Here is a 25824-nt window from a genome sequence, read left to right as displayed (position 1 = left end):
TTTTCTCTCATTGTTTATTTACTAAGGTATTTCAGTAAAGAAATATTTATAGAGAAATTTAAAGACTGCTCTTTTTTTAATTTGGCATACAGACGATATTTTGTATGACACATCAGTTCCTTAGCACCTACCTGTTTCAGTTTCATGAAGTACAAATACAGTTTAAATAGCTGGAGTTCCTGTCCCCTAGGAACATACTTTCTGTAAGTTGTCCTTTTCTAGTTGTCATTCATAAATCCTTTGTCTGTAAAGTGAATTTAGAATCAGTTTTGTTACAGGCTCTTTAGTGGAGATTTATCCAGCTCTGGAGCCACATGCAGCTTCTACACTGGAACTTTTTCTTTCCACATAGTATACCGGCTCTTACTTCTTATTAATAACTTTATTAATTAGAGAGATACTAAGTTCCTTTCCATTAATTCTATGTCATAAGTTTACTTTGACTGCCGTTCTTATAATAGGCTGATGTGGTTCACATTTTGAAATGGAGTCCACTAGTGAATATTCTTTAAGTTACTTTGTTACCTTAGACACAGACTTTGAATTGCTGGATATAAAATGGATTGCTGGGGAGAAGATTGATTATATAATAATTTGGGGAAATATTATTTAAGAAATGAGCATAATTCATTAAGGATTAACCACTGGATTTCCCATTAGTAAAAAAACTTGCCTGACCAGTTATGTTCTGTAATATTGATATTAACACATCAAGAGAAATACATACTTAAAGTTTTGTTAATTTTATTATTTGCAATTGTAAACAGCTTTATCTTGAAATTTATATATAGTATACTATAGAAAGTAATTGGAAAAGAAATATTAAGTGATTCTTCACTATTGTCATTTGTATGTAACCTTAAAAAGATCAACCATCAGTTTTGACAAAACAGGATTAATATATTAATGGTATAAATATTTGGAATAAACACTTTAAGCAAAGTATTTTCTAACAAATGAAAAAAAATATTTTTGAAAAAAATTTTTTTAAAAACAATGAAATTATTTTGCAGGGATTTTGTATTTTCTCCTTCAATTAAAAAGTAAATTAAGGCTTCCCTGGTGACGCAGTGGTTGAGAGTCCGCCTGCCAATGCAGGGGACACGGGTTCGTGCCCCGGTCCGGGAAGGTCCCACATGCCGCAGAGCGGCTGGGCCTGTGAGCCATGGCCGCTGAGCCTGCACGTCCGGAGCCTATGCTCCGCAACGGGAGAGGCCACAACAGTGAGAGGCCCGCGTACTGCAAAAAAAAAAAAAAAGTAAATTAATATAATGTTATATGTCAGTTATACCTCAATTTTTTTAAAAAAAGTAAAATCATTTCTGATACTGTAGAAAAATTTTATATGGAAATGTTTTAGTCCCTTGTGAAATTAGAATTTGTAGTATTCACTTTCACACAAATTACTGACAGGACAGTAATCACTACCATCTTCTTAAGATATTTAGAATTTCTAGAGGATTTTTCTTTAGAGGGGAGACTAAACTACCATGGATAAATAGGTGGAAACCTTTTATGAAGCTGTGCTTAAAAGTATAGGTCAGCTTCCTTATTGATGAAGTCAACTATTACAGTTTTGCTAGGTGGTGGTGATATGGAAACATGACTTGGCTTCAGGTATGGCTAAAACTAAATGTGTATGCTAATGGGTTAACGACAGTCTCTGTCATTTCATAGTAGTATTGCCATTCAGTAAATCCCAAAATCAGAAACACACCTAACTAGTCATTACAGTATTTTTAGTTCTGTTCTTTTAGTTTGTCCTCTCCAGTGTGCCAGCAGTATTAAAAGCTAAACCCCATTTTTTCTTGAATATATTATATCAGACACTTAGGTAGAAAGTTTTCCCAATAGTTTTTAAGGTGGCCAGTCATTTAAATTTCTCATGTACCTTCTCTTCTGTTGGAGAATTCTTTCCTTTTGACAGCATATGTTCATAATATATGCACCAGTTGCAGCTGAATCCTTGCCAAAAGGAAAAAAATTACCTGTACTTTGGAGCAAAAGGGAAGGCCCAGGGAACACTCTGGCAGTTTTAACTGCCAGGAAGACAAATTATGTCACAGCTGGTGCCTGGGAAACCCATTAAGACCTCTTGGGGTGACCAAATGAATGTAATTTGAGAATACAACCCAGTGGCAATATGTGAAGACAAGCTGTTAGTACATAGAGGTATAAAAGCACAGGAGTGAAATTATCTGAAGGTGGGAAACTGTCATTTTAAACCAGGAAGCTGCTGGTAAACCAGAAATATCAAGCACTATGTCTACTACTTGAGAAATGAGAGAGCCCAGAGGCAAAATTGAAATTTAGAGGATGTCAGTTCTCCCCCAAAAAACATTCCTAATTATATAGACTGTGGGATAGTGTACAGGCACAGATCCGTATCATTTGGCTGTTACTCCAAGTAACATTTGGGAGAAGACAGGGATTGTCATGAGTTTGCTGTAAGTGTTGTTAATAAGTAAATTACATTAATCAGGTTAGAAGGTGTGAATTTCCTTGGTGGGGCCCTTAGGATAAAATGATTCATACTTATGGTAGGGGGTGGGAGAGTATCTTATTATTTTGACAACAGATCAAAGACTTCTAAGCTGCTCTTTGTATATGACAGTAAATGGGTGGATATTGCCTCAGACCAGGCAGCAGTTACCATTTACAGAGCTCCATTTCTCTATGAGAGTCAAATGCTCTTTGGTCATTTCTTCTCAAAATATACTTTAAAAAAATGAGTCAAGAGAACTAAAGTACACCTTCCTGTGAAACAAGAGGAAAGGAGAAAAGTACACATAAAACTCTAAATGGAAAAGATAAAATTTGATGAAGTACATGTAGTCCTCAATATTTCCAAAGAATGAAGCAAAGTAATTGACAGATTGAAAAAGGTGGCACAGAGCTTGAAAATGTGAAGAGAGTGGAAGAGGTATGCAGTTGGAGCTCTGGGGCATATGATAGGGAATCTGAGAAAAAAGATTTTGAGTGTTAACTAAAGTTCTTCCTTCATAGACCATCTTTACCCTTCTCCTGATAGAAAATTTTTCCATTCTTTAGGGCCTCAAATTAATTCCTGAAAGTGATCTATTTTTTGTCTCTTGTTAGAATTGTTTTAAAATTTTATTATATGTTTCTTTTGGTATATATATATTTGTTTCTCCCGCTGGATTATAAACTATTTGGAGGCAGGGACAGTTTCTTACATAACTAGCCTTAGAATGACTCAATAAATGTTTGTTGAATTAAATGTGGGAAAAAGAAAGTTATAGAAGTAGGAAGTTATTTTAAAAATTGCTCTTTAGATGGAGGGATTGGGATAGATGCAAGAATAAGAGGATATTACAGATGAGGGTAGCAAGATGGATTTCAGATTTGCAACATATGCAACAGTCCCTAGTGGTAACTTTACTATGTGACTCTCGAGTTCAGTGAAATTCATTAGCATTTAGGAACTGTCAGGCTAAGGTATCAGAAAGTTCATCTGCTTAGGTCTATCCTCAAGGAATATAAACAATAATGATTAGTATTCTTATTTCATGATAAAAAGTATAAAATTTATCATTGGCCTTCAACCCTGGCCTTATGATGGTTAAAACTGAAACTGTGATTGAAACTAAATTAGTACCTTCCTGGTTTATAGACTTTTAGCCTAAATTTCTCTTATTTCAGCTGGGTTGCTGCTCAGAAATTGAACTACTTTTGTACCTTTGGTTACTAGAGGTCACTGTTGCTTCCAGTCTTGCAGGCTGATCTTTGAGAGCGTTGTGGCTCAGACTTTATAATGCCCAAGGCTTGGGGGAGAGGGATGTATATGTACAAGCATACATACATGTGATGTATATAGCTAATGATGCATTCTAGTTATATATTTGTGTACTGCATAATCATTTTTACGCTCCTTTCTTCCAGTTAGGTTCCTAATATTCTAAATTTCAAAGGATATACTTTAGACTTCTCAGGTGACAAACAATCATTCACCCACGTTCCTTTTTGTTTTCTGCACCTGCTTTACTTAACTCATTGCCTCTACCTTGGGAGATCATTCACTCTTTTATCCAAATACTAAGGATTCCCAGTACTGAGAGTTATCAGAAATTAAACTGCAGGATGGAAAATGACCATGAAAATCTTATTTTGGTCTTTTCTTGCTATTTATGTAAATATCTGGGGACCTTGATGATTTAATACTGCTCTCTGCTTAGAATTTCCTTCCCCCCTACTCCATCTGGTGAATTCCTGTCTGTTATCCCGGCAAGGCTCAAAATGTCACTCTCCACAAGGCAGAATTATTTCTTTCCACGTACTTACCATTCCTTCTTCCTGGACTCAAATCTTGATTTCACTACCTATTACAGTATAACCTTGAGCATGTTAATAATCTCTCTAGGCTTCATTTTTTTTCATCAGCAAAACTGGAATGATAATAATAAATCCCTTTCAGGATTATAGTGAAGATTAAAGGACTTAATTATAAAGTACTTAGGATAACAATGCTTAGCACTCAGCAAGTGCTTGATAATTAATATTACTTCACACCACTTACTGTATTGACAGTTGTCTCTTTCCTTCATCTTTTCAATGCACTAGGCACTGTTTTAGGTGCTGGAGATTAAAGAAATAAAAGATACTGACTTTTGCCTCCACAGGGCCTTAGGTAAAGTGAGAAGACAGCTAAGTCAGTAATTATAAAACTATATAATAATTGGCATTAAAAAGGTAAATTTAGGGTGTTGTGGGAGCTCCTAACCGAAACTGGAGTTGAAGGTTCCTTGCAGGAGATGAAATCAGCCATTCATCTTCCTTCATGGTCTTAACATCCACTTATTGGTGCCAGTTCCCAAATTGTTAATCTATATTCTAGACTTGAGCACTTAAGAATTATCTTTCTACTTATTAGATTGCACTGCTTGTATGTCCCTCAGAATTCATAAATGTAAAATTTCCCCAAACTGAAATCATCTTTTAAGACCTAAATATTTCTTAAAACTGCCTCCTGCTTTCCATTTATGCTACCTAGCTCTTGTTTCAAGTCCCCATTGTGCTATGCTTAGACCACTGCCCTGAAATCTGCTCTTCACATAGCCACTAGGATTTCTCTAAATGTAAATTGAAGTCTTTTTTCCAGCTTAAAACCCTTTGGTGGTCTCTATTTCCTATAGATAAAATCTCCATGATCTAACTCCTGCTTACCTCTACCATCTGGACTTTTCCTCTACCATCTGGACTCTGCCCTTTCTTGTTCTACGTTCTCACCACATAAAGAGCTTTTTGTCTACCCTGCCCTCATGCCATACACACTTACGTACCCCACTTTACTGTTACCTTCTTTCTGTTCCTTTACACACACTGGAATAAGATCCCAGTATTTCATCACCTCCCTTTTACCTGGATATCTCTTACTTATTCCTTAAGACTTTGTTCTGCATTTTTTTCTAGGAAGCCTTTCTTGAGCTCTGTGTCTCTAATCATCCTTACAGAATTATGTGTCTTTTCTTTGTGATGATTTCTTTTATGATCACTTTGTTCTTGTACTTACCACATGTTTTCATTGCTAGTGTGAGATTCTCTTGCAAGATTTTAATTCCTTGATGCCCTGCCTCCCTTATATTCTCTTGAAAACAAAAGACTAGGATAATAATAGGCCCTGAGTAAATATTTGATGGGTAGATGAATGATGAATATATGTTAATTTAGGCAAGCAGGGGTGACTAGCATATGCCAGAGAGAAGGACCATCCAGGTGCAGAGCACAGGGGAGTAAAAGTACTTAGTTTAGGAGTTCAGAATAAACTGAAGCATGAGGTGTGAGGTTGGGAGTGTCAAAAAATGAGCCTCAGCTGGTGGAGAGGGCCCATAGTGAAAGGTTTTCTTACGCCTTGCTAAGGAATTTAGTTTTTATCCTGAGGAGACTGGAGATCCATTAAAGGATTTTAAATTGAAGAATGACAGGTAGAGTTACACTAATCCATTAATTCTAAGATGGCTATATTTCTTGCATTTTAACATCTCTGGAATTACAATGCATCTTACTATTGATTATGTCTTACAGTTCTCATAAGTGACACTTCTTTCTAATGCTGTTTGTGATAATGGTACATATAACAATTGATGTCATATTAATTCAAAGATATACAGCTTGTTTTAGATAGATATTCTGGCATGGTGTACAGAATGCATTAAGAGCAAGGTAATAGTACTGCTAGAAGGGAGAATAGAGAAACTGAACATAACCCGGAAGAGAAATTTGAGGCAGTAGTGGCGGAGATGCATTCATTTAGTCATTTAGATATTGATTAAGTGCTTTCTAGGATTCAAGCACAGTGCTAAGCATGGGGATATATGCAAGGATCACAAAACAGGTAAGGTTTCCAGATAGATTACAGATAATTATAAATGGTTAAGTCAAAATGGATTGTAGACCTCAATGTGAGGACTAAAACCATTAAAAATTGCACTTCCCTGGTGGTGCGGTGGTTAAGAATCCATCTGCCAATGCAGGGGACATGGGTTTGATCCCTGGTCTGGGAAGATCCCACATGACGTGGAGCAGCTAAGCCCATGCGCCACAACTACTGAAGCCACCGCAATGAGAAGCCTGTGCGCTGCAATAAAGTGTAGCCCCCGCTTGCTGCGACTAGAGAAAGCCTGCACGCAGCCACCAAGACCCAATGCAGCCATAAATAAACAAAGGCAAATATATCTATATATATATATACTGTATTATTCCATTTATATAAAATTTTAGAAAATGCAAACTATAGTGATAGGAAGTAGATCAGTGGTTGCCTGGGGACAAGAGTGAGGGAGGGAGAGATGGATTACAGAGGGGCTCAAGGAAACTTTCGAGACTTATGGCCATGTTCACTATCCTGATTGTGGTGATTGTTTCACAGGCATATATGTATGTATGTATGTCAAAACATACATATATGTATGTCAAAACCATACACTTTATATATGTGCAACTTATTGTATGTCGGTTTTATCTCAACAGAACTGGGGGGAATATTTTTTTAAAGAGTTACAGATGCAACAGAGGACTTAGTCACCCACTGAATGCTGGCAGTAAGGAAATGGAGGAATCAAACCTGATTTCTTGTTTTCTGGTTCGTACAGTGAATGGGTGGTAATGTCTTTCACCATGAGTAAAGTATATCACAGAGTACCAGTTTTTGTTTTGTTTGGTGGGAGGAAGGACACAGACATTCATGGGGAGATGTTCAATAGCAGTTAGATATAAAAAATAATGAGAAGGGTATGATGGTAACAAGATAACTGAAGAGTCAAGATACAAAATCTGAGCAAGAAAAGAGTATCCAGCAAATGAGAGAAGAAATGGTCAGAGCTAAGAAGAAATTCAGGCAAGGGCAATGTCCTAGAAACTAAGGACATTGTCCTTACCTAAATACTGTCCTTGCCTGAATAGTCAGCAATATTAGATACTGAAGAAAAGTTGAGCAAGATAAGGACTGAAAAATATCCATTGAATTTAGTGGAAAAAAAGTCATTGGTGATCTTGGCAAGAAAACTTTCTGTGAAGTGGTTAGACGATAACCAGATTGCAGAAGGTTGAGGTACAGATAGGAAAGTGTAGACCACTGACTCTTTTCCAAATACTGTATTAGACTTGGAATGGGGGTGGGTGGGTGCATATGTCAGGGGTGGGGTGATTAGGGGGAATACAGAATCGAGGAGTTATTTTGAGTGTACAGTCACTATTAGTATCCACAGGGGATTGGTTCCAGGACCCCTGAGGGTGGATGCTCAAAATCCTAGGATGCTCAAGTCCCTGATATTAAAATGGCATAGTATAGTTGGCCCACGACTTGAGCATCTGTGGATTTTGGTATCCATGTGGGAGGGGGGTGTCCTGGAACCAATCCCCCATGGATGCCGAGGGACAACTGTATGTATTTATAAATTGTACATATATACAGAATTATGTATATATATGTTGAAAAATGCCAGTAACTTGCTGGTGTTTAGCAAATAGAATACCTACAGGTTATTAAATTCTAAATGAGTTACAGAGGACTTATTACTCCTCATGCAAATTGTGACCATAAACAGAATATTTAGAAACTGAAGAGAGCATCCCATTTATACTAACTGGGAGAATGTGTTTGTTTTTCTGTTGGAGACAATTGCTAGCTTGGTATGCATGAAATACAAGCTCTTCTTTCTCCTTGAAGTAAAAGAACATGAAGTAACTTTTCTCTGTTTACATATTTGTTTATAAGAGAGGATCTAAAATAATTTAAAACAGAAAATTCAGAAGTAACTGTTGATCCACAGCCTATCTCACTGCTACACTCCAGTTCTTCAGAAAGAGAACATTAAAGCATAATTAATTCCTGAAAGGCTTACATCATGTGCGTATGTTCGGGGGGGTCTGATAAAGAAAATAAAATATAATAATATTATTTGTACTTCTGTCTGTGGTGTAGCTCCAAAATTTCTTCAGTGTTGTTTTTAATTTTGTTTTCTTTCACAAGTGCCTATACAGTCAACCAAATTCAATGAGAATTCAGTTTAGGCTAAAGGTTTGTCGTTTTCAACATATAGTACTTGATAATTTTCAATCATATATTATGTTTTGAGACCTACCTTTTTATTCACATCAGCATCTTCATTTTTCTATTTTCCATTTGTTTTACATAATAAAGATAATAAAATAACTAGATAATTGTACAAACATTTCAATTTTTTTAATTGTTACTACTCTACAGAGTAAACTTTGTAACTGGCTCAGTAGTTGGAAACCTTTATATTGAATAATAAAAAGGAAGCCATTATATATAGGCCTTGAAACGACCAAGACATCAAAAGATACCTCGTCTTTTTTGAGTAAGTATTTAGGATGAGCCTAGAATAGAGAATAGAGAGCCTCCTGAGACTGATCAAAACTGTGAGGCATAGCACTGCCATCTAATCCTGTGAAGATGAATGGTAGTTTCACAGGATACCTTGAAAGCATTTGAAGGCTTCAACAGTAAACTGTAGGACTTAGAAACAGTGGTGATATGTTGATTTTTTTTTAACATTTTTTATTGTGGTAAAATATACAGAACATAAAATTTACCCCTTTAACCATTTTTAGGTGTATAGTTCAATGGCATTAAACACATTCTCATTGTTGTGCAACCATTGCCACCATCCATCTCTAGAACCCTTTCATGTTTCCAAACTGAAAGCGTGTATCCATCCACTCCTCTCCCTTGCCCCACCCCCCTGACCCCTGCCCCTAGCAACTGCCATTCTGTTTTCTGTTTGTATGAATTTGACTACTCCAGGTACCTTATATAATTGAAATCATACAATATTTGCCCTTTTCTTCTCATCTGGCTTATTTCACTTAGAATAATGTCTTCAAGGTTCATCCGTGTTGTAGCATGTTTCACAATTTCATTCCTTTTTTAAGCTGAATAATATTCCATTGTATATATGTACCATTCGTTTGTCAATGGACATTTGGGTGGTTTTCACCTTTTGGCTATCGTGAATAATGCTGCTATGAATATAGGTATACAGATATCTGCTTGACTCCCTGCTTTCAATTTTTTGGGTTGTATATACCTAGAATTGGAATTGCCAGATCAAATGGTACTTCCATGTTTAATTTTTTGAGAAACAGCGAATACTGTTTTCTACACCACGTGTACCATTTTACATTCCTACCAGGAATACACAAGGATTCCAATTTCTTCACATCCTTGCTAACACTTGTTATTTTTGTTTGTTTTTTTATTGGAGTATAGTTGCTTTACAATGTTGTGTTAGTTTCTGCTGTACAACGAAGTGAATCAGCTATATATATACATATATCACCTCTCTGTTGGACCTCCCTCCCACCCCCTCCACCCATCCCACCCATGTAGGTCCTCACAGAGTACCGAGCTGAGCTCCCTGTGCTATATGTTTGTTTTTGTAATAGCCATCCTAATGGGTATAATTGGTTTCTTTTTTTGAGATGAAGTTTGGAACGTTGGAAGAGAGCATGGGAAGTGGATTTTAGATTATATATGTTTTTAATATAGTGGCTGATGGGTTTTTTGTGTAACAAAAAGTTTTAAAAATTATATTTCAAAAATCAGCTGTTGATATAGCAAAAGCAGTGCTCAGAGGAAAATATATAACTGTAAATGCCTGCATTACAAAAGAAGAAAGATCTCAAATCAATAACCTAACTTTAATCTTAAGGAAATAGGAAAAAAAAAAAAAAAAGAAAGCCAAAGCTAACAATAAAGACCTGGGTGGTGGTGGTGGTTGCCTAACATTGTGAATATACTAAATGCCACGGAGTTGCACATTTTTAAATGGTTAAAATGGTAAATTTTATGAGTACTTTACCAGAGTAAAAAGAAAGAGTCAATGGAACAAGAAGTCACCTATTTGGCAGACTAGCACTAGATCTAATGACCAGTGATATTAGCCTAATTTAGGGGTTATTGTACCTTATTACATGTGAAAAATTTCCTAGGAAGTTTGAAAAATAAATACAGTAGGTCTCTTCCTTCCTCTCTTCTGATTCATTCTGTCTGAGGAAGGGTCTAGGAATCTCAATATTAAGGAAGCACTTTAGATGATTATGATATAAGTGGCTCCCAGCAGCATATTATTGTCAGAAATGCAGTGCTATACTATCATATATGTAACATTCTAGGGTGCGAAATATTTTAGGCTCTGTACATAAATGTTTTTGCTTTCTGTGCTTTTATGAAGTGAAGCAAACAAAGAAACATGAAAGCCAGATATAAAAGTTAGGTTTTCTTGTGTGCATGTGAGAAAACTGAGTCTAAAAATTCAAAATTATTCCTTATTCCCAAATTTTTAGATAAAATTGCCCCTTAGTAGATGTGGCTGTTTTATCTTGTGACTGTGAGTCTTCCTGACCATAGCAGCATATCCATCACATGGGTTATTGGAATACTGGAATAAATGTTCCAAACCTTCTACTGTATAAATTAAGATAACAGGTTATTTTACATAATTATGCTTTATTTATATGGAACAATATTCTGAGATTCAACATTTATGATTTCTAGGATTTCTAATTAAATTTCAACAGAACCTGAGCTATTTCTGAAAATTGTTGATATGTGGGGAGCTGTGGTTTACTTGAGGCATAGCTTTGAATCATGCACTTTAAAGCTGCTATGTGTGAATAGCAGACCGTTAAGCTAGAGACTCTAGTTGCAATTTAGCAATTTAATTTAGCATGGCTTTTCTATAGATCTATTTTGATGAGATTAAATCTTCAGACAGTAATATTGTATGCTGCATGATGGATTCCTCTGAGACCTCCAGATCTTATTCATTTCCTTTTGAACTATAGACCACACTGGAGATGTAGCTAATTAAAGTTGGGTGTACAAGTCAACAAAGTTCATTGTTCTATAGAGGAAATAAGTATTTCATTGTCTTTTTATTTACTTTTTCCAAATACATTATAACTTTATATATACCACATAGAATTGTCTCAGTTTACAAATGTTTATCTTTATGCGATCATTCCTTTCTTATCTATATACTCAATAAACACTTATTGAAAAATAATAATATTGTATGCTGCATATGGGGGGACAGTCTGCTTACTAGCAGACTTAATAGACTTAAACACTAATGGACTTAAACACTATGGGACTTAATTTTTTAAGCTCCTATCTTTGAGGAATATTTTGAAGTTTGATTTTTAAAGCTTTTTCTTAACCATATCTAGGCCAGCCAGGCATCCGAGAAGCTATTTCCATGTCCTGTATAACCAATGGGAGTGGTGCAAACAGAAAACCAAGTCACACCAGCTCTGTTTCAATTGCAAGAAAAGAAACTCTTTCATCTGCTGCTAAAAGGTATGCATTTGTAAAAAAAGCTAACATTGCAAAATTGAATGTGATAACTCAGTCTGCTTTTGAAAAGAATGTGAAATAGAGCTGTATGGAATTCAGGTGAGCATGTCCTTTAAATTCTTTGTCTCTGAATGCAGAGATATCCAGCCTGTACTTGCTGAGTTTACATTCATCACACCTATGGAGTAGTGTGAGGACGCTTTTGGTTCTTACTAAAGACAGCAAGCAGTTTCATTTCCTGGTTTGGTTTTGTTTCTTTTTAATAGGCATTTGTTGATGCGATAAACATCACTATATTTAATGTAATTATATAAGTGAATTTCCATGGCAAGTGATACATTTGATATAGCATTTTTAAAGGAGTAGAATCTTCAGCATATATGTATATTAGTGGGAGGTTAAATGCTATAACTTTTATTTTTTAATCATGACTATAAAATTGAGGCTTAATTCAAAATGTTATATTACTGTGTTGTGTATTCGTGTGAGTATGTTAGGGGTGGTGGGCAGGAGGGCAGTGGAAATATTGTAATATAAAAGTTTCAGTGGACTACGTTCTCTATGTTCTTTTCATCAATTAATTAATTCAGTGTATTCCAATAAAATTGCTTACTGGATTTTTCTGCTTTTGTGTAATACCCAGCAAATTATTCCATATAGGGTTTGGAGAGACCATAAGAGATCAGCCACATAATCTTATAGCTGTTTTCTTTAAAGAATGATTGAAGAAAAACTTTCAGTAATAGAATAATATTTAAAATATGCTGATGGAAAATGGTTGCCTCAATAAACTAATGCCAGTGACTGAATTATTTAACAGTGTATATTTACAGATGTTAACCAGACATTTGACTACAGGAGTGGTGAAGAAATGACAAGATATTTAGGCCTTTTAAAAATCCCCTGCCAAAATTTATTACCTTTGCTGCAGTTTCAGGAGAAAAGGACAAATTATGGAAAAACTAATATGTAGTGGAAATTTTTAATACAATTGTTAATAATAAACTTCCTTGTGTCCAGTAATTGTTTGGATTCAGCCCATTTTTCTTACATAGCTGTAGTTATGTGCAGTGGTATTATGTACAGTAGTGACTCAACAATCTAAAACCAGATAAGTCTGTTAATTTATGATGCAGGGGCTTTGTGTTTTTCTTCTAAATAACCCAGAAGAAAAATCTACTGGGCCCACATAAGACCACTAGCCTAATACTATGCATTTAGGATAGTTTGAAGACCAACAAGAAAGAAGTAATTTCTAACTCAGTTTTAAGTTGCAAAGTTAATCTGATATTTTTGAGGTAGAGTTGTATTTCTCAGCACATAATTAAAAAACTGAATATGAACAAGACAGTCAAAAGTCAGTCTGAAGTCAGAAGTTATCAGAACGAATCAGATTAAGAAATGTTACTGTCAAAATTATATTTTAACATTATTCACTATTATCATGTGATTAAATTGTATGTACTACTTATATTTGTTTAGAATGTTCTTAAACAAACTTCTTTGTAGCTTATGTACCTTATGGTCAAATTAAAAAATGTCCTTTGGTTAAGAAGTGTAGGGACTTCCCTAGTGGTGCAGTGGTTAAGACTCTGCCTTCCCAGTTCAGTTCCCTGGTCAGGGAAATAGATCCCACACGCATGGCGCAACTAAGGGTTCGCATGCCAAAACTAAGGGTTTGCATGGCACAACTAAGGGTTCGCATGCAACAACTAAGGAGCCTGCGAGCCTCAACTAAGGAGCCTGTCAGCCGCAACTAAGACCCGGCGCAACCAAATTAAAAAAAAAAAAAAGAAATGTAGATAGTTGATAGTTTTATACCTATTCAACCCTGGAATCGTTGATTCCATCTGCTTTGTAATACTGTCATAAGTGTTTGTGCAATATAAGGATTCTTATCCAGTGTGATCAGGAATAGGAGATGCTTCATTAATCAAGAGTCAAAGTGTGGAATCATAAGAATTTATACATATATATCTTAAATATTTTAACCTAAAATATGTTCACATATGTTCATTTGTCAATTTTTTAATGAAAGGCTGAGTCTCCCCCTTCTTTCTAAGTATGCATCTCTGATTAGATTGCTTGTTGACTATCTTGCATAAAATACACCCATAAATCATTTTCTATAATTTTTAGTTTCATTCTTTAAGACAGAGTAAGAAATTTGAAACTTGCAAAACAATATGAATTAGAACCCATCTGTTTCTATGACTTTTTTTCATAATCTTTTATAATTGCGTCACCTACACAATTTAACAGCAGTTTTTTTTTAGTAACTCATTTTTATGGAGTCTTTCCAAAGCATTCAGCTTAGTTTACATAGAAATTATCATTCTCTTTCCTATGTACATTTTGTCAGTTTTCTTTGTATTTTATTAACTTAATCATTAAAATAACAAGTACAACTGGCATAAACAGGTTCGGGGGAGAAAACACAGTTGACTCTTGGTAAGTGTGAAACTCAACTGGTGGAAGCAGAAGTATACAGAAGAAACAGGAGTTAGAGAATAACCTACAAAACATGAACATTTAGTGTTCCTTGGGCATCGGTATGCTTTACAGAGGTAAAGTGTCACTAATGCTCTGATTTGGGTAAATTGAAGTCAGTTAAGAGAGCTTCTACTGTCCTTCCAGATTTGCCAAGATGGCAAAATGCATTAGAGGCCAATTTGGTCCAAAGGGGCAATCTTCCTAGGATATGTTGCCTTAGAATTATAATAAATTCTTTGCTGAAGATTTTAATCTTTACTGAAGATTTTTTTTAAAGAAATATTTTCATTATTGAATGAAAGCAGTATAAATTGTATTAGCTGTATGATTTAGGATTTTGAATTATATAATAGTAACTTTTTCCATCGTTTGATATATCTTTTTTATTTGTTTAAATATGTGTTGTTCCATGTTATACTTTATTTTACAGTGGTACAGAAAAAAAGAAAGAAAAACCACAAGGACAGAGAGAAAAAAAAGAGGAATCTCACTCTAATGATCAAAGTCCACAAATTCGAGCATCACCTTCTCCCCAGCCCTCTTCACAGCCTCTCCAAATACACAGACAAACTCAAGAAAGCAAGAATTCTACTCCCACCAAAAGGTTTTAACTGACCCCAAGTACAGAGCTAGGGAATGGTTGTAACGATACCTAAATTCTGTGACTTGAGAAAAAAATTGGCTATCCATGGTTTCCAAGAGAAAAGCATGATGGCTTTTTTTCCCCTACATCTTTGTTGCTGTAATCTGTATTTTAACACATTGGGGAATGAAAATTTGAGGCTATATTTATCAGTTAAAACTGGAGGAAAAAAAATTAAGTTATAAACAATTTGATGAAAGGAAGGCAAAAGTAACCTACTCTAAAACCAAGACAACATTTTTATAGTAAAATTATAGAATATTTTAAAATTTATATATAACTGTGCATAAATTTATAGCCATGGATAGAAAATTGCCATATGTTGTTATACTCACCATATTTTGGCATCATTACAACCTTCAGCTTGCAAGGGCCCTTCTCAACAAATGGCTCTTCATTGTGACTGCATCTCAGTTTCAGTTTTGGGTTTTGGGAGGATAAGTTCTTGCTTGAGTAGAGAATTGAATTCATTTCACCTAATCTTTTCTATGCTAAAGGCTTGCTTGAGGGCTTCTCTCTGTGTCTATAATAATTAATATTTTAAAGTTATGAGAAGGGGAGAAGGGAGAAACATTCTAACAATGTGTGTGAGCCTAAATTGGGGATCTAAACCTGCATGCTGGGAGTTCAACACTACAGCTGCCTTGTAATCAAATATTTAGACCAACTTAATGAAATTTGCCTGTTTTAGGGATGTTGATTCAAGCTTTATGATTAGGTATAGATGTATTTTATCATCATACTTCCTCTTGGAAATCTTAGGAAAATATAAACCATTCCCAGAACTGGCTAGGATTTTAATAAAAATAAATGACATCCATTCCTAAAAGATTTATAATATATTTTTATTTGATTAGCTTAGTATTTTGCCTCAAATCTCTAATGGAAATTTGGGAAAACACAACACCCTTCACTTGATTGATGCATGTTTAACATTTTAAAAATGCTTTGTGTGTCTCGTGCAGATTCTTATGCTATCTAAATGGTTTGTAATTCTTTTGCCTGGTCTGACGTGGAGTTTTTCTTGGATATAGCTTATTAATGTTTTGCAACTTTGGATTGTATGTGGTTAAAGGTGGCTTTTTTTTAATAATCAATCTCTTTAAGGTTCTGATTTGACTTGGCATCTTCTTTGTCCCAGATCTTTTTTTCAGCTTCTTAAGGTCTCTTGGAAATGTGCTTGCCATTCTGAATTGCTCTTTGGATATACTACTACAAGAAGTATTGAAGGCTGGATGAGTTGTAGGATAGTTAGCAGTACAGCCAAAAAATCATTTATAAGTTAAAAAATTTCAGTTATGAATATGTGGAAGCAGTTTTGATAATATAACATTCTTGTGTTAAATTGTTTTTACTTCATGGATAAAATTGACTCTAAAAGATATAAACAAGAGTTTTACTTTTAGTCCCACAATTATTTAGAAATTGTCATTTGTACCATGTATAATTTAATTCCATGAGGACATAAAAAATGAAAATAGCAGCCTTGTAATGATTTTGAATAAGTATAGGTTTTTTCACAAATTCACGCAATTTCATAAATTCTGAGAGATAGTAATCATATTTAAGCAAATGGGTTTTTTTTATTTAGATCAAGTAATATTTGTTCTAGTGAATCTTCTGAAATATAGTGAAAATTAAAAAACAGACTTGGTAATTGCCTTGTTTAACTCCTTGACTCATCCAGGCACAGAAACTTTCAACTAATCCTTCCTTCTCTTTTCTGGATTAGCTTTAAGAAAATGTTAATTACTGCTTTTATGTTCTAGTCAAACTGTCAATTGCTACTCTTAGAATTTTTTTCTAAGAAACTAATATGTTTCTTCCAGCATAAAACGACCACCAACAGCTGAAAAGTCACATAATTCATGGGAAAATTCAGACGATAGCCGTAATAAATTACTGAGGGCAGTTTCAACATCAAAATTAATATCAAAAGTTATAAAAAATGCAGACAAGTAAGTATTATACTTCAAGCTATATCTGAAAATTATTAATTCTTTGACTCTCACATTTGCATGTACAATTATATGCCACGTTTAAATCATTTCTAAAAATCTGTATTTATATCTTTTTTTCTTCGAAGTGCATTTTTCCTTTTGTGTCTTTAGAAAAAGCTGTCTTCCTGTTAATGCTTCTGAACTCATAATAAATTTCAATAATCTCATAAAATTTGAGTATTTTTCATAAATTCTTTCTATGCTTTTATTGTTTAAGTGATCCTAATGGAATATTCCTTCTTTTATGAAACAGTATATTAGTAGTTTAGACCAGTGAGAAACTTTAAAAAATACTGATGCCTGAATTTGACGTCTGGAGATTTATCTGGGGTGTGGCCTAGACATTGAATCTTTTGCAATTTCTTCAGGTGATTATAATAGTCAGCCAAATAAAATTATAAAATAAATGTCTTTGAATTCCTTTTGTAGGCATAAAGATGTCATCATCAACCAAGGTAAGTTAAAAATCCTTTTTTAAAAATGTTTATCTTTTCTACATCAGTTAAATTTTTTCTTTTGATAAGAATATTGACTTACTTTCATTCAGTGTACTTTATTAGCTCACAGTGATAAAAAAGAAGTGTGTTGTTATAGTCATTTAAGAAAATATCTAATTTTTATTGTAAGATATGTCATTTTTGTCTCAACCAGCAAAAATGTCAACCCGTGAAAAAAACAGCCAAGGTAAGAATAAGCTACACAGTTGGTCGCCTTCTTAGTTAATTTCTTCCTGGATCTCTTATTTGGCTTTTCATTTTTTATACTCCCTGACTTTCCTCTTAATAAAGGAAATATAGTAATTTGAACTAGTGAATCCAACCACTTTTCTATTTCTCTGAGCTCTGAAGTTTTAAGGTCAACAGTAGGAATAAAGATATCATTACAAAGAGGTATAATACCAAGGGGAATTTCCCCCTTTTTAAAAAAAATAAAAGTTGTACTTAGAAAAGCCATTTAAAAGATTGATAAATTTTAACTCAATTTCCTGTCTTGCCAACTTCATTGCAAATAATCACTCATTTCTTGAAGCTAAGACTTAAAATATAATAAGTCTAGCAAATCCATTTCCTCTTAAATTTTTCTTTTATATTAATTGTAATTTCTGGCTACTTGCTGTTGTTGGCTTGTTCTGACCCAAAAAAGGAAAGAAGACTTTCTGTAAATGTGTACTTAATTTAATTGCAAAGTAGGTAAGATTTATACATCAGTTTTACATTCTCCTTCAATTGCCTGCAAATTTAATTGAAGCATGCTGTTCTAAATAAAAGCATGTCCTTCCCGTGCATGCTTTTTACAGCTCATTTCTATGTGTCATAGTTATCTTTATTTTCTGGGTTATTTATTATATTAACCATATACAATGTGGTTAAAATTTTTGTTAGAGATTTAACTTGATTTCTGTAGATTTTCACTTTTGATTCTGATAAGAAGAGTATTTGCAATCTTCTTTGGATCATTTGTTTTTACATAGAAATTCTAAATAAAGCTGATTATTGCTGCTGTTCTCCTTCAGTTAGGTCTTACTCCCTCTTTTATAATTTATAGTTAAGTATAGATTAAGTAATAGTTGAAATACCTTAAGGACAAATGAAATTTTATTTACAAAGACAATTCTTATTATGTGTCAAAACATTTTAAAAAGAGAGAGAGAGTGATATATAGTGGCAAGAGCAGTGAATGGAGAGTCTCTGTTTAGTGTTTGGCTCTACTGTATAACAACCTTGTGACCCAGGCAAAATGGCAACATCTCTGGGTAGTTTTCTAATCTGAGAATATAACTATAAAGCTTACTTCACAGGACTGCTGAAGGATGAAATAATATGTATGAAAGTACTTTAAAAACAGAAAACACTGTACCTATAAAAAGGTGCTCCTATTATTACATGTTTTGCCAAAGAGCTTACATTTTATAAAAATCCTTAGAGGGTAAATGAGAAAGGGCTGTCTTTCTCTTTGTCGTGCTGTGGTATGTCCTTTGGAAGGAAAAGGGATCTAACTTATGATTAGTATGTAAGTGAGTGCTCTGTGTTGGTGACAATTTTCAAAACCATTCAAATAGGCAGGTAAGTAAATGTATTTAAAAGGGAAGGGTTTTGCTAGAGAAGCATCACTAAAGTGGGGAAGAAGGATGAAATGAAAAACTGGAAAAGTCAGTTAAATTCTGGTACAAGAATTGTTAGCTGAAGAAGATTGTTCCAGATGTTGGAGTTTTAAAATGTCAAATGTTGCTTGCATCAAGCCTTATTTTTGGAATTTGAGCCTGTTCCTTTGCCATTTTAATCAGCTATATTTATCATTAGAGTGTATCTTGAAGGAAAACTCTTGTGCCTCAGCCTGTTATATAATTCAGGCCTGCCTGTGAGGCAGAGTCTATGGAAAGAAGTAGATGGATTCTAGATGGTTTAGGAGATTACAGGTAGGGTATGAGAGGTAAGGAATGGAGGGAATCTATGAAGGCTAACTTGAAAGTAGATAAGAGGCATCTACTAAAATAAGGAACATTTGAGGACGAGTAGATGTGTAGAAAAGAATAGTTTGGTTTTGGACAGTTACACTTGAGTTGTTTATAAATCTTAATTTACTCGTAGAGGTGTGTAACAAACAACATAGTGTAGATGTTTAAACATGTGTAATTGAAGTCAAGACTGGTTTCACCATTTACTTAGCTTGTGACCATAAGCAGGTTAATTCACCTTCTTAAGTCTTTGTTTTCTCATCTGTAATTGAGACAATAATAAACCCTCAAAGGGTTATTATAAAAATTATATAAAAATTAAAGATAATAAAGTGTTTAAACATAGTACCTGGCACATAACACCAAATAAATTTTAGTTATTAATATAAGTGTGACAGTACTCAACCTTGTACTCAAATATGTGGAGTTAAGATGAAAAGATGACCGTTAAATAGATGATCTTCACTTGATGTAAGTTGTGGATAAATTTAAGTTTGGTATTCATTTTGCATAACATATTTCACAGCACATTTTCTTATACTTTAGGTATTAATCTAAAATATGTCATTTAAAAAAATATCTGTCATTTTTGGACAGTCTTTTTAGAATGTGATTTATTCTTTAGCTCTTTTTTTTTTTGACAGTGACAAGTGTGACTTGCTGTAAGTCATCTGCTTTGTTTTGGGAACAAGGCGATTTATATTTGGTACATGTGAGTGGTAGCAGAGAAAACTTCACCTGAAATGACTGTGTCCTTCAGACACAGCAGAGTAGAAGAGCATAAATCTGCATATCCTGATCAGCACTTAGACAGAAGGAAGGAAACCATGGTTGAAAGCAGTGGGAGGTGAAATGAGATGTACACAGGGCAATCTCCGAGGCTAGATGTGGGGGGAAGGACATGTTACACCATGTCCTATAAAAAGAGGCTCTTACTGAGTTAGATCCTTATCTACACTCAAATCCTTGAAACTTAAGCCCCTTTTCATTACTCTTCTCCCTAATTCTGTTGGATCCTCTCCCATCACAAGAGAAATAATATACTAGGTAAATTTTGTAATGAAATGAGTACAGCTCATAAGCTCATCTTATAATCATTATCTAGTATATTACATTTATAATATATGGAAAATAAGTGTCACATGTCCTCATTTCTAGAGCAGAACCTGAATGTCTTCAAATTATTGCATGTTAACTGTCCTTTTCAGGCTTGAGTAATCCTAAATCAATTTTCTCTTGTTACATTTTAAACTCTTTTAATTGTCTGGTCATGTTGAGAACCTGAATGATTCAGGTTCCTACTGGAGAGAAATCTGCTTAATTGAGGAAAAGAGAACTCCTCAGTCACCAAATCACACTTTTACTTCCTCTTATAGAGCTGCCTCACTGTTCTATGATTAAATTCATTCTTGCTTAACTACCAAACCAGTGCAGTAGTAGCTTAACTACAGGTGTATTTAGATAGAACTATTACTGTAACACCTTAGAAAATTGAGAGGTGACTCATTCTTACTAGCTGCCTAGCTATCTGTCCAAAATGGCTTCAGATGAAAAATACTTTAAAAGTCATTTTGAAATACATACTGTCTAAAATCCTTCAGTAGTTTGTTTTAGCCAAACAGTCATTCAAATAATCTAAAAATATACAATATAAACTCATTTACAAAAGTGGAGAAAGAAAAAAAACTGAATAATCTTGTCATTTTAACAACTATTACAGTTCTGATGTGTTTCTTTATTGTTTCTTTATCAGATACACATTTAAAAAATTTTAAAGATTCATTCAACAAGTATTTATTGAGTGTATTTTGTCAGGACCTGTCCCAGAAACTTGGGGATACAGCAGTTACATTGTCTGAACTCTGTGGAACTTACATTCTACCTATAAGAAACAGACAGTAAATACTTAATATGTCAGTAGGTAATACATATTGGGAAAGAATAAGGAGAGTAGACAATTGCTATTTTATATAGAGTGGTTAGGGGAGACATCTCTGATAAAGTGATAAAGTGACATTTGAGCCACCTGAATGACGTGAGTGAACAATTTGGGTATCTGGAGAAAAGAATTTCATGAACAGAGAAAACTGGAAGTACAAAAGCCCTGAGGCAAGAGCTTTCTTGCTGTGTTAGGAGCAGCAAGAAGGTCCTTGATCGTAGTGAGCACACAATTTTGTATTTGTTAACCATTACATTTATAAAATATGGATTCATTCTAAGCAACAGAAGAGCCATTAGACACCTCACTTAGGAAAGAGAAGCAAAGTGGTTTAGTGGAAAGAGCATAATAATAATAATAAGCATGAGACCTAGTTAGGGGTGAATCACAGAAGTTTAAATAATCAGAATCCTACAATGACTAAAATTATGAGTGTTGGTTGGGGAGAAACTAAAAATTTCATTTGCCAAAGGAAGTTACGAAAAAAAAAATAAAACATCCTTCATCTGATAATAAATTTTTCCCTATGACTCTTGAGACCTTGGACCTCAGTTTTCTTACATATACTTAGGCTTAGATTAGACGTTGCCAAGAGTCTCTTTAATAACTTTTTAAAAGCTCTTTCCTGCAGCAAATAGAAAATGGAAGGCAGCCCCCATACCTTCACTAACTCATGTTTAATCTACCTTTAAAGAATTTGAATACAGGTGCTTTTGTTCAGTGCCTTGTATTGTTTTCTGACCTGTTGGCTCCAGGCATATTCTGTCCTAAAACCTGATCACATCTGTGTAAACTGAGCATTGTATCTGAAAGAATAACTAAAATTTACCTGTAAGAATATAGGATAGCAGTCCTACTGACACTGTCTGTATATTGTGTTACCTACTGAGAGGAACTATATTGTCCCCTGCTGAGGGGGTGTACAGTTTGAAACAAACCAAAGAAGTCAAAAGCCCTTAATTGTGCTACAGATAGAATCTTTCCTTGCTGTTTCTGAGATGATATCCAAAACTTTGCAGTTCCAGAATTTAGAAAGAAGGGTGCTAGCTTTAAGTCTATTTTAAATGTGAATAAGCAGGAAGGGCAGGAAACCAAATATTGCACCTCCAAAAAAATACACTCACTTCTAAAATTTACCTATTGGCATATGTTAAATAGGATATATAATCATTACTTGGATCCCTAGGTCTGGGCTTTGTCCAAGTATTGCCTGTATTTAAAAGGAGACCAGAAAGGGGGAACCTCTTCTCTGTTGGAGATTTTTTTAAGCAGAGATCTGGTATCTGTTGGTGAGTCTTATAGATTAAAATGTATTTAAAGGCTGTCCAATTTTTTTAGTATAAATTATCCCAGCTTCTAAGAATATGTGTTCTTGACATCCTCTTTCCTTATTTTCAGCTGAGAAAAAAGTCCCAAGTGCCCCCTTTGAACATGGAGAATATGACTTTTCATGAGAGTATCCTAGTCTTGTGCATATTTATTTTATTCCAGTTGAAGACTTTTCACCCATACTGAACTTTCACAACTGTAGGCATACGTTTTTTTTAAAAAAATCTAAACTAGAAAATGTAATTAACTAGAAAATCTGCATTCCTTAAGCATGCCAGTTAACTGAGCTAGTATAGTTAGAAATCCGTTCTGTCCAGAAACCGCAATTAGACTCCACAATGTGTTGCTCACTGTATCAACTGTTTACTGTTTTCCTGAAGCACTTTGAAAAGAATTCTGAAACTTGTGATTAGTGTAGCAGAAAAGAGGTACAAATGATCAGTGACATATACAAAACTGCAAGAAAAAGCATAGTAAATCACATGCCACATTCCTGAGCTATACTCATAGTTGATTCTCCAAGGAACAATTTCACCAAAAAGATTCTATTGATTATTTCCTTAAATAATGCTTTTTAAACTTTTTAAAGATTAAATATTTTCATCTTTCTAAAAATACATGCAAATAATATTTCAAGCACCCATATACTGACCACCCAGATTTATTAGATCTTTACATTTTGCTTTATTTGACTCAGGCTTTTGGGGGTTTGGGGTTTTTTTAATTAACTTTTTTTTTTTGGCCACGCCATGCGGCATGTGGGATCTTAGCTCCCCGACCAGGGATCGAACCCATGCTCCCTGCATTGGGAGCATGGAGTCTTAACCAGTGGACTGCCAGGGAAGTCCCTATTTTTTTTTTTTTTTTAAAGAAATAAAACATTAAAGATGAAGCCTCTCAATACTCTTTAATACTCTTTAGAATTTCATATATAAGTTTTTATTGTTCCCCTTGGGCCTCTTGATTTTCTTTCTGCTATAGTTAATTGAGAAAGAGAGGGATAAATATTTCGATATCTGAAGTTCCTTTTTTTTAATTTCTTATTTTTAAAAAATTAAATCCAACTTGGTGTATTCAGATAAAATGAAGAATTTTTTTCATTTAGTGTTTAAGATAACTTTTCCTGGGGATATAAATGAATGATTTGAGGGACTTTGTAAAGTACAACCATGTTTTGCTTAGTTCAGAAATGTTTTCAGCAGTATAGCAAATCTTTCAGAAGAAGTTTTATGTGCCTTATATTGTTGGAATAGACGTATTTCCCATCTTTTACCAAAGAAAGCCTTTTTCACGCAGTAAAAATAATTAAAATGCTTACGCAAACTCCCATGTCTGATATTTTCAAGTAATTTTATAACAATCACAGTTGTAAAAAAAAAAACCAAAAGGCAAAACAGCAAAGAAAAATCTGATTAAAGGAGGTTTAGACTCAAGAAAGTTACTTAACTGTAAAATTACTTAACTGCAGATTGGCTTGTTACTGTAATTAGATAAGTGTTGACCAGCAGATACATAAGACTTGGTTATGTCTGTCTTGTAAGCTCCTAAGAGGCTAGGTTAACACATTTTACATCTTCATTGTGTACCCTCACCCAACCCCCATGTAATTAAGAATTCAATAAATTTTACCAGCTAGTAGAACTCTACCTATAGAACAACGAAAATTAAGGTAGCATTTTAGTATTTGGTCAGATTTTTCAGAACTGTGTTCTTGTCCCAGCCAGTAAAACTAACTACATAATATTTGGCAAGCACAATTAGGAATTTTTTAAATGAACACAATAAGATTAGATTATATATCCTTCTAAATTCATGACTCCCCTTTTTATTTTGGAGTCTACATTTATGATCTATTTTTACAGCTAGACATTTGAAAGGGGTGAAATTGAGACTTTATTATAGCACAAATCAATTTCCTTGTTCAAAATTCAAAGATCCTTACAGATTACATTGTTTCATTGGAATTTTTAAAATTATTACTCGAGTGTAACTGGATCATTAACTGGGACTTGAAATATTTTGTTTAAAAATAAATGAGTTTCAAGAAAAGATTTTAGCTTTCCTTAAATGGTCTTTGTCACTTTCTACCGTAAAATTGTGGACAGTATTTCTAGCATCTTGTTTACCAGCCTGTTCTGTAGCTCTGTGGTTTTGGGGAATGGAACTGGTAGTATCAGAGAAAAAGCTCAAATTAAGTAAAGATTCTTAAATTTTCTGTTTGTTTGCTGGAATTAGGTAGCATCTCACAGCTAGCTACATTTTAGTTAAATATAAGATTCAAATTCAGTTGTGGGGGGAGCTCTTTAGTTCTAAAGATCGTAAAATATAAAAATGAATTCCTAGAGTGAAAACTTTAGGAGAAAGATGCTTTAAATTGTAAGCATTCTAGAAGTTCAGAAGGCTTTCTACAAAGCAGTACCCAGTACATAAACAAGTACAAGTCATAGTCCAGACCTTTGAAGCTCTGCTGTTGCCTTTGAAAGGCTTTTTTTTTTTTAAATCTCTAGGTGCACAAATCAAGCAAGCTATTTAAAAGGAAAAAAAAGCACAGGAGGAACCAATCTTGGAGCAGAGTATGCCCAGTACTAATTTTCTTCTACACTCTCCTTGAATTTTTCCTTTTGCTTTGTTATAATCTGTGAAAGATTAATAAATTTTGATAAGCATCTTTTAAACATGTAATGTTAATAACCAGTTATTTATATCAGTATGAATTATTTCAGCAATACTGCTTTTCTTAGAACACCTGAGAATAACTATGCCAAAAAGCTTGGATTAGGGAATATAATGATCATTTTGCAATTTGAAGCACTTTGGAGGATAGGACAGCCCAGGGGAGGTGCTAAAGTAGAAGTACATGAGGAGGCTGAAGGGGAAGGACTAAGAGGTGTGCAAGAAGGACATGGAAATACAGTATTTCAAATTTTGGCCTAGCATTCACTCTTCCAAAAGATAATAGAGCAGAAACATCTTCCTCTTCTATTGTACTCTCTGATTTCCTGTTGTTGGGATCCAGAGCTCAAGCTAATACTGTTTGGATTATAAGGAAGCCGTACTGTCAGGTAATTGGACTTATGTGGACTAGCCTAAAGATATCACCACTGTCTGAACAGTAATGTCCAATAG

At 34.2% G+C, this 25824-nt stretch overlaps 2 protein-coding genes across 11 annotated transcripts in view; one reads left to right on the top strand and one right to left on the bottom strand.

Annotated features, from left to right (window-relative positions):
• The window catches only part of LOC149747767 (uncharacterized), a 135708-nt gene that overhangs the window by 37363 nt on the left and 72521 nt on the right, over positions 1 to 25824 (bottom strand). Inside the window, exon 4 of the mRNA XM_089923239.1 lies at positions 1 to 25824. This exon is cut by the window's left edge and continues 37363 nt beyond it; it is cut by the window's right edge and continues 18506 nt beyond it. The gene's annotated coding sequence lies outside the window, so the exon portion shown is untranslated.
• EML4 (EMAP like 4) overlaps positions 1 to 25824 on the top strand; it is a 155182-nt gene that overhangs the window by 73230 nt on the left and 56128 nt on the right. For 7 of the 10 annotated variants that reach the window (XM_089923231.1, XM_089923233.1, XM_089923226.1 and 4 more), the window contains exons 3-7: positions 11713 to 11842; positions 14763 to 14936; positions 16805 to 16933; positions 17405 to 17430; positions 17603 to 17659. In XM_089923231.1, coding sequence (XP_089779357.1) covers positions 11713 to 11842; positions 14763 to 14936; positions 16805 to 16933; positions 17405 to 17430; positions 17603 to 17659 — 516 coding nt within the window. The remainder of the gene's footprint in view (positions 1 to 11712; positions 11843 to 14762; positions 14937 to 16804; positions 16934 to 17404; positions 17431 to 17602; positions 17660 to 25824) is intronic. The other 3 variants (XM_089923225.1, XM_089923229.1, XM_089923227.1) reach the window with 2 other exon arrangements.

This window comes from Delphinapterus leucas, chromosome 13 (assembly GCF_059928025.1).
Source record: "Delphinapterus leucas isolate spDelLeu-1000000601 "Yukka" chromosome 13, BTC_Dleu_Yukka2, whole genome shotgun sequence".
NCBI lineage: Eukaryota > Metazoa > Chordata > Mammalia > Artiodactyla > Monodontidae > Delphinapterus > Delphinapterus leucas.
This window is presented reverse-complemented; position numbering and strand designations above follow the sequence as displayed.